Raw genomic sequence first — 19,081 nt, 5'->3', positions numbered from 1 at the left:
TGTTATACCCAGGCAGGCAGATTCTTACTTAGTTATGATATGCCAACAAGCACATCTCTTAAGTTGCCAGTACACATCGGAGTATAGTCAGCTGAACCCCTTCATTTATGCAGGAGCAGATGTCATATGTGTTTGGAGGTGTGCTGACTGATGTTAGAGGTTACTGGGAGCGGTTTAACACCCCACCACCACCTTTTGAAAACACAAGCATCCTCGGCGGAATTGTGCATCCAGGTGGGGCGGTTGGGAGCTGGTAGAACAATCAGTCAGCCGTTAATGCAGCTGACATAAAGCACCAATATAATGCAGTGCAATCTGTTGTATATTCTGTGAGGTTTACATTATTTGCGTCAGATTACTGTATTATTTTAATCTCTTTAGACATTGAACAAACAGGAGCAACATTGGGACTTCAGCTCAACAAGCTTGCAGAATTGCAAATGCAGCTCAGGATGATTTGTAAAATCAGGGTGAAATGTAGAGCAATGCATTTGTTAATGTACTCCAGGGATCAGCAACCTTCGAAACTACAATTCCAGTATGCACACTTACTCGGCTGTTCTTATAAGTCCCATAGAAGAGAAAGGGGGATTCTAGGAGTTGTAGTTTCAGTTTCAGAACTGCTGGAGTGCCGGAGGTTGCTGATCCCTGCATTCCATTGAATTCTGTCATGCGTAATTATTGTGTTCTGAAATATAAAGGGTTATGTGTAACAGACTATAATTTATGTGTTTTATCAATGAAATTTAGAATTTTCTTTTGCTTTTCTTAGACACTCTTTGACTGGGTTGATATTGCCATGGGAAGGATAGAAGCAATGCCACCAATAGGAACGGACCTAGAGACTGTCAAGCAACAGATGGCTGAGCTTAAGGTACAGAAAACCATTTCTTGAGTCTTGTCCTGTCATTATATTCACATGGTATTTGTGTGTTTCTTTTAGGGCTCATTCAGACTGCCGTATGCTGTCTGCAAAAATGCAGATCAGTTTTTTTGCAGACAGTTCAGCATGTCCGCAAAAAAAACGGATTGCAATCAGTTTTTTTGCTAATCCATAGACTTCAATAGGGCCATGTCCTGATTTTCACTGACAAGTATAGGACATGTTTCATTTTTTTGCTGAGCCGTGCAATGTAAGAAAAGGGCTCCATAGAAGTGAATGGGGCAGCATCTAATCCGCAAAAAAATGGATCCGCATTTTTGCAGACAGCAAACGGCCGTCTGAATGAGCCCTTAATAAGAATGTTGATTAGAAACATGTTGATATTTGTGTCCTGTTTTATGAGTTAAATATTTTTGCTGCAGCAATTTAAGACCGAGGCGTATCAGCAGCAAATAGAGCTGGAAAGACTGAATCACCAGAAAGAGTTGTTGCAGAAGAAGGCGACAGATGAGAATGATAAGCTAGCTGTTGAAGACTCCTTCAAAGAACTTAAGCACTTATGGCAAGCTCTAGAGGATAAGATTATCAACAGACAGGTAAAAGAGATTGTGTGTTTTCTGACTGATAATGTGATGTGCAGATGTATGTTGGTTTAAATTCTCATACATTATAGGCAGGTACTATGATGTGCAATGTGGTGTGGACATATACTAGCCATTTTATATTCAGTGTACAGGTTTGTGTTCATTCCAGACAAGATATGGGTAAGAAGTGTTACTGAAAAGTCTTCTTTATAAAATAAGAAGCAACTGCTGAGATTTGAATCAAGTTTGAATTTGTAACGGATCTCCTGGCACCCCGGCCGGGTACCTCCGTCGAATGATGCTCCTAGTGCGTCCCGAGGACTCCAAGCACTCCACTTGACACCGTAAGCGATGCAGACCCCACGAACCGCAGTAGCTTGGTTGAGGTCTCATCGTCTCCTACCCACCCTGGACCTACGACAAGGCTCCAGGCTCCAGTGGGTGAACCTCTCCTAAATCCAGAGAGCAGGAACAGCTCTTACAAGAGCTAATAGTATAGCCAGGGGAGTATAGCAAATCTTCAGAGTATAGCAAATCTTCAGCGTATAGCAATCCCCAGTGTCCATCAGTTACCCAAACACCAGCCTCAACATGATGAAGGGTACAGCAGGAACTCTTTATTGAATACACAAGCATTGACTTATACACATTTTCCAACAAGGTTACCACCCACAGGGTTTTGTAAAAACAACCAATAAACACGTACAATACACTCAGACACTCCCACACAAAATCCTCCTCTCTGCCTGTGATACAATTACCTCACACAATGGGTTGATGCAATTGTATCACAGGCAGGAGAATACACAATGTCTTCTGTCCTGGAGACCACCAAGGCATAATTCAATTATCTCTCAGGACAAAAGGAAATCGCCAATACACACGTGGAGACAATAGGACAGACATGACCACTCAAATATACAATGTCCCACCCTTTACAGTACACATAGACATTTAACAAAATGGCACGAATTAGACCAGGGGTTCAAACGTTAGTAAAAGTCCTTTGTGAACAAAGGAAGCATGGATGATGAGAGGGCCCATAATCCTGGGTCAAGAGGCTGGTAACCAGGCCTCTCCACCACCCAGTGGCGAGGTTGGTTTTGCCACATTATTAAAGGGGTAGTCTTGTTATGTAAAGTTATCTCCTATCCAAAAGACAGGGAATAACTATTAGAACTGTGTAGGTATGACCACTGGGACCTCACTAATTATGAGAACTGGTGCACCTCAAAATGAATAGAGTGGCTGGTCAAGCATGCATCATGCCAGTCCATTAATTCTCTGTGGGACTGCCGGAGATGGCCAAATACACAGAGTGCGGCTAAGAATTTACCATAAATAAGTTGTCAGGAGTGAACAGATAGAGCTACAGACTGAGCCGTCAGAGCAGCTCTCTGATAGATTTCAGTGAAGGCTATAGGAAACAAGCTGTTGAAAAATTTTAATAAAGACCCATTCGGAAGATGATTTCTAGCCCAAGATAAGCAGAATGCAATAGTAAAAAATTGTCCCTAAAGGTGTCTGTAGTCTTTAAAGGGAATATGTCACCAGGAAAAGTCTCTGTGAAACTAGGCACAGTGCCTTGTAGGGCTAGCTGACATTAATGTGATGATACCTTTCATTTAGTGATATGTTTTATTCTGGAGTAAAAGTAAGTTATTTTAAGCTGTATGCAAATAAGCAGTTACATGCCCCAAGGACAGGCCCAAGCCACCTTGAGCACCGTTGTTCCTTCCTCTTCCAGCCCCGCTCTCGCCTTGATTGACAGGGCCAGATTTCTGCATAGTCAGCTTGCATTTAACTAATCATTTGCATATGGATTAAGTCTGGGTTTCCATGTTCAGGTTTTCTGCTGCAGTTTTTGAAGCCAAAATCTGTTGTGGATCATAAATGGAGATCTTCTCCTCCTTTTTGAATTCACTCCTGGTTTTGTACCAGCCTGCAGGTACTTTTTTCCAGAGTGAAGGAACGGATCTCTAAGTGAAACATATCATTACATTCATGTGAGCTAGCCCTACAAGGCATTGTGTCTGGTTTAGGGAACTTTCACACTAGTGTTATTCTTTTCTGGTATTGAGTTCTGTCACAGGGGCTCAATACCGGAAAAGAACTGATCAGTTTTATCCTAATGCATTCTGAATGGAGAGCATCCATTCAGGATGTCTTCAGTCTTTTTGCCTTTTCAGGACGGTGCATGCTGCGGTTTTATCTCCGTCCAAAATTCCGGAACACTTGCAATTTTTTTTTCCATTGAAATGCATTAATGCCGGATCCGGCCCTGAGTGTTCCGGCAAAACGAATCCGTTTTTGCGGTCTGCGAATGCTCAGACCGCAAAAAAAAATTTGAAAAAATAAATGCCGGATCCGTTTTTCCGGCTAAGACGGATCCGGCATTTCAATGCATTTGGTTGATTTTTGTATGCTATTTTAGTAGTAAAGAAATTCCATGCCATACTTTTTGACATGTGGATGACTGTGTAAATGTGTACTGTATATTTCCGACAGCATAAACTGGAAGGTGCCCTGTTAGCATTAGGACCTTTCCAACATGCCCTGGACGAGTTATTGACATGGATGGCTCATACAGAGGGATTGCTTAATGAACAGAAAGCCATTGGTGGAGATCCGAAGACCATTGAAATTGACCTTGCAAAGCACCATGTGAGTACCGTTATAGCAAATGATGTGATCTCATATTGTGATATCCACAGTCATTCAGTACGGTATGTTATATGCTGACAGATCCACTTTTGTCTTAATCCATAAAGGTACTCCAAAATGATGTACTAGCACACAAATCCAGTGTAGAAACAGTACAGAAGGCAGGGAATGACCTGATTGAGTCCAGTGCTGGAGAGGAGGCCAGCAGTCTGCAAAGCAGGTTAGAAGCTCTGAGCGAGCGCTGGCAAAATGTCCTGGACAAAACTGAGCAGAGGAGGAAACAGCTGGACAGTGCATTATTCCAGGTGAGGGATTTCTTTCCTCATTCCTTTGGGAAGTAATATTCAGATATTCAGTAGATTTCACCTTATATATAACCTGGTACCGCAGTATTTTCTGTTATTTTCGTGTGGCGTGCACACATTGCTTTAGCAGTGGCTCGGTCTTTGACTATTTGAGAGTGTTTTCCGTTCTTGCCATGTACATTAATAAATACATATCGTGTAATGAATGACCTCACATTGAAATATAAACTTTAGACGTCTTTTTCTCTGAAGTTCATTATATTTATAGATCAGGAAATGTCTCTTTGGTTGTGTTAGCCAAACAATGTCCCCAAACACCAAATGAACCATATATTATGTGATTGCTCACATCCACATAAAGGAGCAGTTCAGCAAGCAGTCAAGCACTGCTCAACATTATATTGCTGACATTTGTTTAACACTTATCTGTGCCGTGAAATTTAGGCTCAAGGTTTCCACAATGAAATTGAAGAGATGCATCAATGGCTGTCAGAGACTGAACGTCATTTACTGGCTTCCAAGCCTCTTGGAGGATTACCAGAGACAGCAAAAGAGCAGCTCGACACTCATCTGGTAAGAATCTGCAAGGGAACAGAGTTTTGTAGGCGGCTGGTTATTTAAAGACCTGCCTGATATGTTTATGTGTCTTACTTATTTAAATAAAGTCATATATAACATAATGACAGAATGATACATGGAGAACTGGACCATAACTGATGCTATACGTGTCAAGCAGTGATTTATTGTGTTTAACGTATGAATTATGAAGCACATTCTCTATAAGGACCAGTTATGTTGTGAAAGAGAACATAGCCTTATTGTTTGTTCTTCAGGGGTGCTTATTGTGTTACTGCTTTAATTAACCTCCTGTTTTTTTTTTGAGCTAGGGTTGATCTGCATTTAGATAGCTCCTAGTCGTATGGTTCTGTAGGGCATGTGGAGCTAATTGAGCAGGGTCTTCCAGTTCCCGCTCTTCTAAAAATGGGAGTTGCATGTACAGTAGTTCACCTCTCTGGTTGGACTTTGATACAATGGATGGACGCTGTACCTCTGCTATAAGAGGTCTTCTGGCATAAATGTAAAAGGCAATCTCTTGAACAAGGACCTGTCACCTCCCTGACATGTCTGTTTTATTAACTTGCATCCCCCTTGTAATAAGAATTTTGGAGCATCTAGTCTTATGTGCGCATGTTGTGCCATACCTTTATTATTCTGGCTAGAAGTTTCTGAAGTAATTGCCAGAAGTTTGCAATTAAGCTCCCTATGGGTGTTATGAGTTTCGGGAAGGGGGGAAGGGGGTCCTGCGCTGTCTTACAATATCTAATCAGTAACAAACTGTGCAGGCTCACTCCATCAAATGGTAAAACCCAGTTTGTTTGTTTTTTAGTTTTATTACTTTTACACAAATATGAAGAATATGTTTTTTTTGAATTTTTTTCCCAAGGTCCATAACTTTTTTATTTTTCTTTCTACAGAGCTGTGTTAGGGCTTGGTTTTTGAGGTACAAATTGTACTGTGTTTTGCAGCACATAAAACATTTTGATAGTTTTATTTTTTTGTGTCGACTAAGAAAAACAAAGCAATTCTGGCATAGTTTTTTAGGTTCTTTTTTTTACAGTGTTCACCATACTTTGGGTCGTTACGGAAAATATATGGTGGGGATTTCATTTTTGCAATTTCTTCCATTAAAAAGCTTTTTTTAATAGAAAAAGTTTTTTTTATTTAACTTGGATTTTTTTTTTTTTTTAACCATAGTCAAGGTTAAAGGGGACTGTAATAGGCAGTCTTGATACTGCTAATGCAGTATAAATGTATTATATTGTCAATGCTATACTGATAGTCACCAGCAGGCTGCACCAGAGAGGCACAGCCTGCTAGGAATATACTGCTGACAGGTCTGGGCCTTCATTAGGACCCCAGCTGCCATGCAAACACATTGGCACCTCACAATCTCATTTGTGGGGTGCCAATAGGAGACAGAGGGCGTTCCTTCCCTGTAAACCACTTACATGCCATGGTTGCTATTGACCGCAGCATCTCGGATCGGCACTTCTGCCCATCCAGGTTATTAGAGCAGGACGTAAAAGGGAGATGGCCTAGAATAAAGCCTATTAATGACTGTTATAAAAAGGAGTATCGGTGGTGATTAAAAGGGTTTTACAAGATTTCTCTTACTGATTGGTGGGGGCCCGAAACCAGGGCCCCCACTGATCAGCTGTTTAGAGAAGGCAGTGGCGCTCCCTGAATGGGACTGAGCTGCGCCTAGGCCACGTGATCAACTAGCGTGTCGTCACTGGCCTAGGAAAACCATAGAGAAGGTCACTCACAGGAGCGCTGCTGCCTTCTCAAAAACTGAACGGACCCCCACTGATCACATACTGTTGACCTATCCTAGGGATAGGTCACCAGTAAAAAAAATCTCGTAAAACCCCTTTATGGGGTTAAAGAGGAACTGTCACCTCTCCTGACATGTCTGTTTTTAATAACTATTTACATTCCCTATGTAACGACATCTATTCCTATGACTCTATGTTGGGCCATTCCTGTATTATTCCTACTAGAAGTTTATGAATGAATTCTCAGCAGTCTGCAATTAAAGACGATCTGGATTTGGTATCGCTGTAATTGTTCTGACCCCAGGTATCATGTTATTTATGCCAAAAAATAAACGCCGCAAAATTTATAACGTAAAAATTCTATGGCAGTATTGCTGTTTTTTCCCATGCACCCCAGAAGGAGTCAATAAAAGTTAATCACTAAGTTATGTGTACCCCAAAATGGTGCCATTAAAAACTACAATTTGTTCCCCAAAAAACAAGCCCTCATACATTTACATCGATGGAAAAATAAAAAGTTACAGCTTTTGGAATGTGAGGATGAAAAAAATGAAGAACATTGCCTGGAATCTAAGGCTAAAAATGTATACAGAGGAAAAAGGGTTAAATGTACTGTGGTTGTAGCTTTTAATATATGGTGGTTTAATAATGAATGCATGTTATATGTTTTTAGGAACTGTGTGATGCATTTGAAGCCAAAGAACATGTATACAAAAGCATAATGCTTAAAAGCCAACAGATGATGCAAAGATGCCTTGATGAGCCAGAGGCAAATATGGACCAAGATATTAATAACCTAAAGGAGAAATGGGAATCAGTTGAGACAAAACTCAGTGAGAGGAAAGTAAGTGTGGATGTGGGGTCAGGGGGTAAAAGTTATCATATATGTTATATGCTGTAGTCACACCTAGGTGTCTCTAACACATTATAAAGAGAGAGCACCTTCTCTGAGAATGTTCTGTCTTCATCTCTGCATGTTATGAAGAGCATGGCTCTAACACTTTTCTTCCTGAGAGGTTTCCAGAAATGAAGAAATGTGTTAATCTAATTTTATTAGCTATTACAAGGTTTTATTTGGATAGTTTAGTGAGAGCAGTGCTTTCAGTCTGTGTTATTACATAGCATTACACATTGTGTTGTTTCCCTCTGGAGAAATGATAAGCGAGAGCTCTAGCTGTTTCTCATTTTGTGTATCTCTTTAGGTAAAATTAGAAGAAGCTCTCAGTTTGGCCACAGGTTTTCACAATTCTCTTCAAGACTTTATTAACTGGCTAACTCAAGCGGAGCAGACTCTCACTATGGCTTCCCCACCAAGTCTTGTTTTGGACACAGTATTATTTCAAATTGATGAACATAAGGTATGTTTAATATTGTTTTATTCTATAAATTTCCAGGGGTGGACTGGAAAAAATGCCAAAAGTGGCCCCGTTTTGTAGTCAAGTCCAAATTGATGGAAGGCAAGCAATACCATATTGTGGGATATTATACCACCCCAACAGAGCCAAGTACCACAGTCCATCACAAAATACTGCTGCCACCAGCACAAAATATAACCCCAAAAACTTTCACTGGCCGGCCATGAGGAGGGTTCAGGCGGCCCCCTGGTAAATTTCCCTGTAAGGTCTACGGCCAATCTGCCCCTGTACATTTCACATTAAAGGGGTTGTCCGAGTGCTTAATACCTCAGGATAGCTCATCAGTATGTGATCGGTGGGGCCCGACTCTCGGCACCTCTGCCGATAAGCTGTTTGAAGTGGCTTTGGCGCTGGTGAGCACTGCTGCCTCCTCGCAGCTTACCGAACACAGTGCTGTCCATTGTATAGTCGCTGTGCTTGGTATTGCAGCTCAGACCACTTCACTTGCGTGGGACTGAGCTGCGCCTAGGCTTTGTGACCGATGAGGGCAAACAGCTTGAAACAGCTGATCAGCAGGGGGGTGCCGGGAGTCAGACCCCCACCGATTAGATACTGATGATCTATCCTGTGGATAGATCATCAGTATTAAACACTCAGGTAACCCCTTTACAGTTATGGTTTAGAGTGAATATTATTGATTATCGATGTACTGTATGTTACTTCCCCTGACTTTTCATCCAAATATCCCTGTAACTATATAGAAATGATCATACCGTTATGTTCTGTTATGTTCTAGGTGTTTGTTACAGAAGTGAACTCGCACAAAGATCAGATAATGGAGCTGGATAAAACGGGCAACCAATTAAAATATTTCAGCCAAAAACAAGATGTGGTATTGATTAAAAATTTACTGATCAGTGTACAAAGCCGGTGGGAAAATGTGGTACAGCGTTCACTGGAAAGAGGACGGGCCCTCGATGATGCTCGCAAGCGGTCAAAACAAGTAAAAATTAGAAATACTTTGGAGAATATGTGGAGTCTTTAGTATCTTGCCCAGTGCTCAGTAACTTCTTTATATCTATTTCCACAGTTCCATGAAGCCTTTACTAAACTTATGGAATGGCTTGAAGAATCCGAATCATCTTTAGACTCAGAATTAGAGATTGCAAATGACCCAGATAAAATTAAGACTCAGCTGGTACAGCATAAGGTCAGCGATTCCTTTCAAAACTTCAGTTTTTGTTATATTTCTGCGAGCAAATGACGTTTCATAGTGGCTGCAGATGTGACAGAATTGAATCTGCATTTCAATACAATCTGAATAAAATGTATATTTCTGTATATTAAAGAGAACCTGTCAGAAAAGCAGATGTAGTAATTGTACTTGTAACTGCGGTGAGTAGCAGAAGACGTCTCGTTGTGTGCTGCAGGATTTGGTTATACATTGGTGTTCACATGTTCCCTTATTGTTACTGCGTTGTCTAGTATATTTGTGAAAGCAGCTTGACATCATGACATTTCACATTGGTACGCTAATTCCCTCCATAATGAATAATAAATCCGATTAAATCATACATTTACAGTGGTTACTATAACAGCAGTTTAGGCAGCTTGTAAGAATGTTGGAATGACTAAACCATAAGTGTTAGATATAAATTGCAGATCAGATGTTTTCCTCTTAGCCTGCAGTCACCATGTTGGCTGTTGGATGACTCCAGAAAGTGCACATTTTTGGGGGCTTTATTTGAAGAAATGGCAGTCTACATATTGACAATTCTCAGCTACCTCTGATGACCCGCCAATGTATTAAGTAACATGTATATTATTTCACACCACTAAAATAAGTCTAAGATTTCTCTGGCACACCCGAGTACAAGCTAATAATGTGATCTGTACTACATTTCTCTGTTCAAGACTTACACACGGGTTTGGAAGATAGACCTTATGAGGAGAAGTTTCCATTGCAACATTGTTAAGATGATGTGAGAGATAAGAAATATCGCAGCCGGCACTGCCACACGTGTCTGTATGATAACATAAATCACTTCATCGCACTGACTCAATAGCTTCACGGTGGTGCTCTGCTAGTAGTATAGTCCATATCATAGTATCCAAAAATAGAAAAAAGTTCTGCGGCACTCACCATCAATCTTGAATTGCAGTTTATTTCATAGTTACAAAAAGGTAGTGGACATGGAGCAGTACACAGGTGTATGAATCGGCAACTGTTAAGATGATGCATTGTAGTTTTGTACCGTATTCTCCATCTTGATTTACATCTCCATTGTTCCGTCCTTTTGCTGCCAGAAGGCTCTATCTCACACTTCATGCCGCAAAGCTGTTTGTGGAATGTCTTTGTTGTTACTCTTGTACCTTTGGTAGAATTGGGGGAATAGCTTTTTTATTGTTATCCACAGGAATTCCAGAAAACCCTGGGAGTCAAGCATTCAGTCTATGATACCACCACAAGAAGCGGCCGCTCACTGAAAGAAAAAGCTGCACTGAGTGATGATATCCACAAACTTGACGACATGCTCAGTGAGATAAGAGACAAATGGGACACTGTCTGTGGAAAATCTGTGGAAAGGTGACTGCAGACATTTCACATTTATATCTCCTCCTAAAAATGATGATGCACCCTGAATTCTTACTTTCCAGCTTTTAATAACTCAAGCTATATTTGGATATAATGTGGTTGTCATGCGCTGCCCTGTGAGTGATCTGAGAAGATCTGTAAGACTTGCTGCACGTGATTCTATCTGACAGATTGTTAGGTTCTGCTCATTAGTTAGTTAGTGATGCTATTTATACCTGCCTCTCACTAGAGCCCTTGCGGTTTATAGTTTCTCCTGGAGTTCTCTGCTGGTGTTTGGTGAATCTCCTGCTCCCAGTTCGTCCTCAGTTAAGTCCTCCTTCCTTACCTTCTGCTGTTTGTACTGGCTAGGCCTTAGGTTGACGCTGGTTTCTTCGAACCGGTTGTCTTTTGGCCTGCTCCCTAGCTGAAGGTTTGTGTTAGTTGCAGCAGGGCTTAGGTTCAAGTGCATTAACACTTCTACCATCAAGATTTGTTCATGTTGGTAGCAGTCTGGGAAAGGCTCAGGGATTGTCAGGAGGTGACCTTTCCCTTTTCTCTAGCTGTGGGGCATAGCCTTCTGTTTTGTTTAATTTTGTTGTGTTTGGTTTGCTTCCCTTCTCTCACCATCCGTGACAATGGTGTCATGGGTATTCCTTGCTCGACATCCTATTTTAGAAGAGAGGGTGGCTGGATCTTAGGATGGGTTTTTTCCTGTCCTGTCTTGTTTTACTAGTGCTGCTATGTCCAGCAGCCATAACTCTCTTCCTTCAAGGTATACAGATTATACTTAGATGTAAGCTTTAATAATCAGAGCATGTCTATGAATAACTTTCCACAACAACAGTCAGCCATATTGTAATTTGCATTTAATAAATAAAGGGTTTTTCTGTGAATTTTATGCTGATGGCCTATTCTTTGGATCGGCCTTTGACATCAGTTGGGTGGAGTCCAATTCCAAAAACCACCACCGGCAAGCACAACATCACACTTATATGGCAAGTGCCAAATTCTCTTTATGTGCTTTACATTCAAGTAAGGCCAAATTCACATCCCCAGTTTGTTTTCTATTATTCTTCTGATCTGTCAGAAGAATAGCAAAACAAAAGAAAAAACGGATCTGCTATTTTGAGCATCATTTATGCTTAGTTAGCATCCATTTGCACTAAAATAACTGAACCACCTTGTTTTGAGCATAATTTATGATCAGATCGCATACATTTTTGTCAATTCCATCAAAGATCAGTTACTTTAGACAGGAGAAAAAGTCCTGCATGCTAAGATAGTGTCTCTCTGACGGAAATGACAAAAACGAATGCAAATAGAGCACAATGGTTGCTCAAAATAAAGGATTGTTTTTTTTTTTTTTTCTTCTACTAGCATTATAATCTTCTGGCAGGTTGTTCAGGAAGAAGAAACAGCCTACCGGAGTTCATCGCAAACTGCCAGGGCACCGCCAAGTCCCATTGACTATAATGGGATCCGCGGGGATCAGCCTGTTTCCAACATTAGTGCTGAAATTTGGCTAGACTAATACCACAAGCAGCATTTTTTGTCCAGGCCAAATCCCATCACTAATGCCAGAAACATTATAGTTAATGGCTCTGGTGGGGAAACGTAGGAGCCTGCTATGTCAGATATGATGAACTGTTCCTCTGCTGGAGCAGCCTGCTGGAAGATTTTAGCACGAGTGTGAAACTAGACTAAATGGGACTGAGCTATAATACCACGCATAGCTACTACAAAATGTGCTTAGAGAACAAAAATGTTGATGCAGCACTTGCCAGGGTACCGCCGTCCCTTCAGTCAGCTAATTATGGGAGTGTCTGGCGCTAGGGATAGGTGATCAATGTAGCTACTGCTGATACATATACTGTAGTACTACTATAGTTGCTCACTTTATATTCAGAATTTTTAGCATATTTTCATATTTTTTTGTGTAGGCAAAACAAGCTAGAAGAGGCACTACTGTTTTCCGGCCAGTTCACAGATGCTTTGCAGGCCCTTATTGACTGGCTGTACAGAGTGGAGCCACAGCTTGCTGAAGACCAACCTGTGCATGGGGATATTGACATTGTGATGAACCTCATTGACAACCACAAAGTAATTCTGAATATACCTGTTTTTTATTTTCTAGTTAATATATATTCAGTGTAAATCATTTTGAAAAAGTTCAGCATGCTGTTTGGGGCACTTGTATAACAATCAAGTGGTTGAGTCTGTTCTTTTCCCCCTAGGTTTTTCAGAAAGAGTTGGGCAAGCGAAGCAACAGTATACAGGCACTGAAGCGTTCGGCTAGAGAGTTAATTGAAGGAAGTCGTGATGACCCTTCTTGGGTAAAAGCCCAGATGCAGGAATTAAGCACCCGCTGGGAAACTGTGTGCACTTTGTCTGTGTCCAAACAGACCCGACTAGAAGAAGCACTGCGCCAGGTAGGTTCAGAGAGGTATTAGGCCTTAGTCACGACAGCAATACTTTCCTGCACTACATTTAAGAGGTCATTTCTTACTAAGTGATGATAAGATACCAGTTAAAATTGACAGATGGATTTTTATGTTAGTACAAACTGTGGCATGAATGCTTTTGGGATTTTTCAAATGTGTCTTTTTAAACGTAATACAAAATGTGATTTGTGTATAAATTTGATACTGACCAGCAATGCCATGGTGGGGATACATTATGTTATTGGAACTGTTTAATGGTGTATAGAGTGCAGACATTATGCTGGGTACATATTTAGTTTGATCAGCAGCTTCCGTATCTAAGAACTTATCAAATGATGTTGTATTATAGGCAGAGGAATTCCACTCGGCAGTACATACTCTACTGGAGTGGCTGGCAGAAGCAGAGCAAGCTTTGAGATTCCACGGTGTTCTCCCTGATGATGAAGAGTCTCTGAAGTCGCTCATAGACCAGCACAAGGTAAGAAAAAAATGACGGTCATTTGTCAAGCATTTTACTCACAATTGTGGTGTTAAAAAGTCTCAAATTATAGTGCATACCATAGAGAAATGGGTATATGACCTAGCGGGAGGGGATGTGACCTCTATATCCCGATAAATTTGCTATCATTTATGCCAGAAAATATATAATTTTCAGCTCTGTAGACAGTAGTGTAATTAATAAAGTTTACTATGCATGTAAAATCAGCATCACTGACTTACAATTAGGGTCCATTCACAAAAAAAAAAAAAATAAGATAGGCTAAGATAAACTGGTCCCTAAAGTTCATGGAATGTCCATGAGTTTCACTTGTCGATAATATATTTGTTCTGGTTCTGGCCAAGCTGCCAGTTCGGTTGATGTACTGCTCCAAATTAATTAGTGTACGTGCACGGAGAGATCAAACTGAGACAACACGCAGCTCGGAGTTATTACAGGATCTCTGGTTTATTTGAGGAACAGCATACAGTATATAGGACGGAAAGGAGTAGGGGGTGTAAGGTGGCGTGTATCTTTTCTATTGGCTATAAACTCTATATTTTCTGTAACATTGATGACAAGAGGAAGTTCCCCCCCCCCCTCCCCCCTTGCTGGTGGGTGAAACCGTTACTTCTTCTTTCTTTGAAACTGCTTGCTTGAGCTGAACGGAAACCACAAAGAAACACATGATAAAACACAAAGTAAGATTCTAGTTTATAGGTGTTGGCTGAATGTCTGGCCGCCATCTTAGCTAAACATAGTCCTCAACAAGCAAGTATCCATTTTGTATCAATAGTCCATAACATATTCAATATTAGTATTGCGGACTACCGTTTGAAAACGGTAACTTTTCGGTCTGAATACCGACTTGTATATGTAAGGCCCCATTCACACGACCGTATTTTTGGTCTGCATTCGATCCACATTTTTTGCAGATAGGATGTGGGTTGATTCATTTCAATGGGTTCACAAAAAATGCAGACAGCACACCTTGTACTGTTCACATCCGTATGTCCATTCCGTAACCCTGCATAAGAGACAGAACATGTGCTATTCCTGTCTATTTTGCAGACAAGGATAGGCCTTGTTACAATGGATCAGTTTGCGCAGGCACCTTTTGTGTTTGACTTGAGCCCCATTCACTCTACTGTGGAACAGCTGTGTCCGTGTTGCGGAAGGCAAACCACTGGTCCACAAGAAACAGGCAATGCCCATGTGAGCTCTGCATTGCGATGTGGACCTATTGACTACAATGGGTCTGCAATCCTCAAGATGCAGAGAAAGATAGGACATGTTCTATCTATTGTTTCTTGGAGGCACAGACTCGGAAGTACACGGAAGGGCTTCTGTGCAGTCTGGAATACAGGCTCGGTGGTCCCACGGTCATGTAAATGGGGCCTCAGTTATGATCGCTAGCTTTTAGCTGATATATAGCTTGATAAGCCTTTTAGTTCGATACAGATCCGTTGCCATAGGGCATAGGCTATAGGTTTTTGTCAGCTGAATTGGTGTGAATTTGCCATGCTGTGCAGAATATTTGCAGTGTGCAGTACATCCACAGTTGTTGGGGTGTCAGTATAACTGTCTAAACGTGTTTTGAGACACTAGTCCCCTTCCTCAGTAGCTGCTTTGTTAGATATTTTGAGTAATTTAGAATAATTGTACATAAATGATAGTTTAAATCTGTGTCTCCCCATAGCTGGTGTACATCTGAACTTCTGGTGCACCGCCAGCCTGGAAATGTGCCAAATTTGTTATGAAACCTTCTGTGCCAATGGACTTTATGCTAAGACTGGCCATTGTAATGCTAGTCTTAGTATTTGTGCCCTAGTGACTTCTGAGTTAAGCCAATTACTTGCAAGAAAGGTTAACATCCCACTTTGGTTCTGCAATAAAAAGATCACCAGCTTCCAAGACGTCTTTATTAGGGAAAGGCATTTAAAATGACAACATGTGTGATGTTTATTCTGGAAGAGCACTAGAGAGTGGAAAGAAAATAGAAGTGTTACTATTTAGAACACTATTTTCAGGCTCCATCTCCTCATTATCCGATGAAGTTTCTTCGCTGACGTTGTTCTCTGCTGAGTGCTAACATTTCTTGGACAGGTCGGCACAGTTTCTTCCTGGGAATTTCGTTTGTTCCACTTCCACACAATTTGTAGTATTTATGTGGTTGTCAAGGAGAGTACTTTGCCTTTGATAAGATAATGTATCCGAATTGTTCCGTCTGGGATTAATTTGCATTCGTGAAAATGAGTGAAGCCTCTGGGGGAGATTTATCAAAACTGGTGCAAAGAAAAACTGTCTTAGATGCCCCTTGCAACCAGTAACATTCCAACTTTTATTTTTCAGAGTTCCTTTGGAAAATTAAAGGATCAATCTGATTGGTAAAACAGTTTCCCTTTGCACTAGTTTTTATCACCTGTCTTCCAGGAGTTTCCTATTTTCCATAATGGAATTACCAAACTTAATTTTATGCCTGACATTTTTTTTTCACCTGTAAAAAAACACAGGTACCGGTATTTTTATTTTTTATTTTTATTTTTTCACCAGCCGTTTTTGGTGTGTGGCCTTTTTTTTTTGTCACATAGCATTTTTTATGACTTGCCATAAAACGCTGCTACTAAAAAAATTATGTTTGAAGGATATTTTATATTTTATTGTTGCCCAGTATGTAACATGTGGACGCAGCATTTTTCATTGCAAAACACACAATGAAAAATGCTGCAAGAATATGCACCTATAAACACTGGAGGGAATTTATCATGAGGGTTATATTTGATGTCATTTTTGCTTGAGCCGGCGTTGATGCACTTTACACCAAATTTATCTCAAATGTTGCACATTGTTAAATTTAGCACATCTTAAGATCTAACACTTTTGTCTAGAAATGCTGCTCCCTTTTTTCTACTCTACCTCCAACTGGAGTCTGTTTGAGACTTTTTTTGTGACTTTTAAAGTCCCAGTGGTAAAGCTGTAGTGAAACTAACATAGCTAACCACAGCCACTTTTCTTCCCACTTTTCAAAACTGATGTGAGTGGTAAAAATAATTCACAAAGTCAAAAAATGTTTGCGTAAATATGCCCAAAAAGTCACACATCAGTGCCCCAGACTTAAAAAAAAAAAAAAACCTAGGAGCCATTGGCTCCCAAACTGATAAATTTAGGGGCTAAATTAAATTTTTAGTCACCAAATTTAAAATACATATAATTATAATGAAAAAAGACTTGGAGCAGGTGAGACACAAGCCACAGTAGTGAGCCAGCTCTACTTACAGCATACTGCCTGCCAGCACTAGGAAACATATAGGAGAATACAGCACCATATACCTTTTATACCTCTCCTTTCTGTAGACATTCTCTTTCCTCTTCTCCTCCGTTTGACCCAGACCACCATGATAAATTATTTCAGCTATAGCTCGTCTCTGAAGAATTTGTTGCAGACATGTTAGATTTCTAAATTTTTCCATCAACCTTCCCATATTTTCAACACAACCTCCCCATTCTGGTGTCCCAACAATGTCATCCTGCTGTCCCTCCCAATCCTAGGCTCACTGTGCTCTACGATGCCCCCAAATAGTATCCTGCTTTTTGACCCCCATACAAATGGTGTCCCTAAGGTGCCTCCAGCAATTATTAAGCCTCCTAGAGTGCCCCCTGTAATAATAACGTCCACTAAAATGCCCCCAGTAATAATAATAAAACCCTATATTGTACTTCCAGTAATAATGCCTGTATAGTGTCCCCAAAAATAATGTCTACTAATATGCCCCTGCCATAGAAATGCCCCTACAGTGCTTCCAGTATTAATAATGTCCTCTATAGTGCCCCCAGTAGTAATGCCCCTCTACAAAAAAAATCCTTCTATAGTGCCTCAGGATTAAAATGCCTCCAGTAATACCCCATATATTGCCCTTATATAAAAAAATGCCCTGGTAATGCCACCTATAGTGCCTCAGTATTAAAAGTCCCCAGTGCCACCCAGTGCTTTCCTTCCTGTCAGTAATGTCTCCCAAAGTTCCCCTTCAGTATTATGTTCCCCAATGCTTCCACAGTGTTTTCCTTGTCAGTAATGTCCCTCAATTCAGCATTGAAAAAAAAAAAAGGCCAACAACTAATACTCATATGTACCGGCATTCACGATGCAGGCCACAGCCTCTTCTGGTCTATGGCCTGGGATGGTGGGAAGCAGGCTGGCAAAGGCAAGCACATCCCTTAACTGTGTCCCGGCGCAGGCGGGCGCGATGATGTAATCACACACACATGTGCCGGCCATGATGGCTTCAGGCCTACTAAGGGTACTTTCACACTAGCGTTGTTCTTTTCCAGCATAGAGTTCCGTCCTAGGGGCTCTATACCGGAAAAGAAATTATCTAATTTATCGCCATGCATTCTAAATTGAGAGCAATCCGTTCAGGATGTCTTCAGTTCAGTCTTTTTGACTGTTTAGGACGGAGATAATACCGCAGCATGCTACGGTTTTATCTTCAGCTAAAAATCCGGAACACTTGCCAGAATACCGGATCTGGCATTTTTTTCCTTAGGAATGTATTAGTGCCAGTCCGGTATTCAAAATACCGCAATGTCGGTTTCGTCATTCCAGTCTACGCATGTGCAGACGGAAAAAAATAAATACCAGATCCGTTTTTCCGGATGACACCGGAAAGACGGATCCGGCATTTCAATGTATTCGTAAGACGGATCAAGGATCCTGATCAGTCTTACAAATGCCATCAGTTGGCATACGTTTTGACGGATCCGGCAGGCCTCTGCCGCAAGTGTGAAAGTACCCTAAGCCTGAGGCTTATGAAGGTGTTTGGGGCAGGGAACTATAGGCTCCAGTGCTCTGCCGCAGTATTCAACAACAGCGGCAGGTCTAGTCACAAATGGCGACAAGACTTTGCAAATTTTTGAAGCTTGAACTCTGGAGTGCTGAGCAAGATACATTCCCCCATTGCATTTTTGCAAAAAAGACGTGGTGTGACACCACCATAAAATCCTTACTAACTACCACCTCATTGTAAGTGCTGTCATTTTACCTGCAGAACATAGGAAAAAGAAAGTAAGAATAAATACATTTACTAAGCATGATGCATTATATATATATATATATTTTTTTTTATATCAATAATACAACTCGCGAGAAATCTTCCTTGATTGTGTGTCTTCCTGGCAGCTTTTAATGGGCTTCTTTTCTTGAAAACGTACATTTGTCTTTTATTATTTTTATTTGCTTTATGGTAAAACTACTGGCCATATGTAGAATCCAGTGTTTTCAATATCTATATCATAACTTTGCTTTTTTAAGGAATTTATGAGAAAAGTAGAAGAGAAAAGATCTGAGCTGAATAAAGGAGCAAGTATGGGAGAAGCTATACTTTCGATTTGTCACCCAGATTCTTTTACTACAATAAAGCACTGGATAACTATCATCAGAGCCAGATTTGAAGAGGTACGAAT

The 19,081-nt window shown here is 40.7% G+C and overlaps 1 protein-coding gene across 15 annotated transcripts in view; it reads left to right on the top strand.

Annotated features, from left to right (window-relative positions):
- The window catches only part of DST (dystonin), a 566,706-nt gene that overhangs the window by 526,001 nt on the left and 21,624 nt on the right, over positions 1–19,081 (top strand). For all 15 annotated transcript variants that reach the window (XM_044290838.1, XM_044290839.1, XM_044290836.1 and 12 more), the window contains 14 exons: positions 773–874; positions 1,306–1,479; positions 3,976–4,131; positions 4,239–4,436; positions 4,881–5,009; positions 7,446–7,616; positions 7,975–8,130; positions 8,924–9,130; positions 9,218–9,337; positions 10,545–10,714; positions 12,643–12,802; positions 12,937–13,131; positions 13,493–13,621; positions 18,930–19,073. In XM_044290838.1, the coding sequence (XP_044146773.1) occupies positions 773–874; positions 1,306–1,479; positions 3,976–4,131; positions 4,239–4,436; positions 4,881–5,009; positions 7,446–7,616; positions 7,975–8,130; positions 8,924–9,130; positions 9,218–9,337; positions 10,545–10,714; positions 12,643–12,802; positions 12,937–13,131; positions 13,493–13,621; positions 18,930–19,073 (2,211 nt within the window). The remainder of the gene's footprint in view (positions 1–772; positions 875–1,305; positions 1,480–3,975; positions 4,132–4,238; positions 4,437–4,880; positions 5,010–7,445; positions 7,617–7,974; positions 8,131–8,923; positions 9,131–9,217; positions 9,338–10,544; positions 10,715–12,642; positions 12,803–12,936; positions 13,132–13,492; positions 13,622–18,929; positions 19,074–19,081) is intronic.

The sequence above is a fragment of the Bufo gargarizans genome, chromosome 4 (genome assembly GCF_014858855.1).
Source record: "Bufo gargarizans isolate SCDJY-AF-19 chromosome 4, ASM1485885v1, whole genome shotgun sequence".
NCBI lineage: Eukaryota > Metazoa > Chordata > Amphibia > Anura > Bufonidae > Bufo > Bufo gargarizans.
This window is presented reverse-complemented; position numbering and strand designations above follow the sequence as displayed.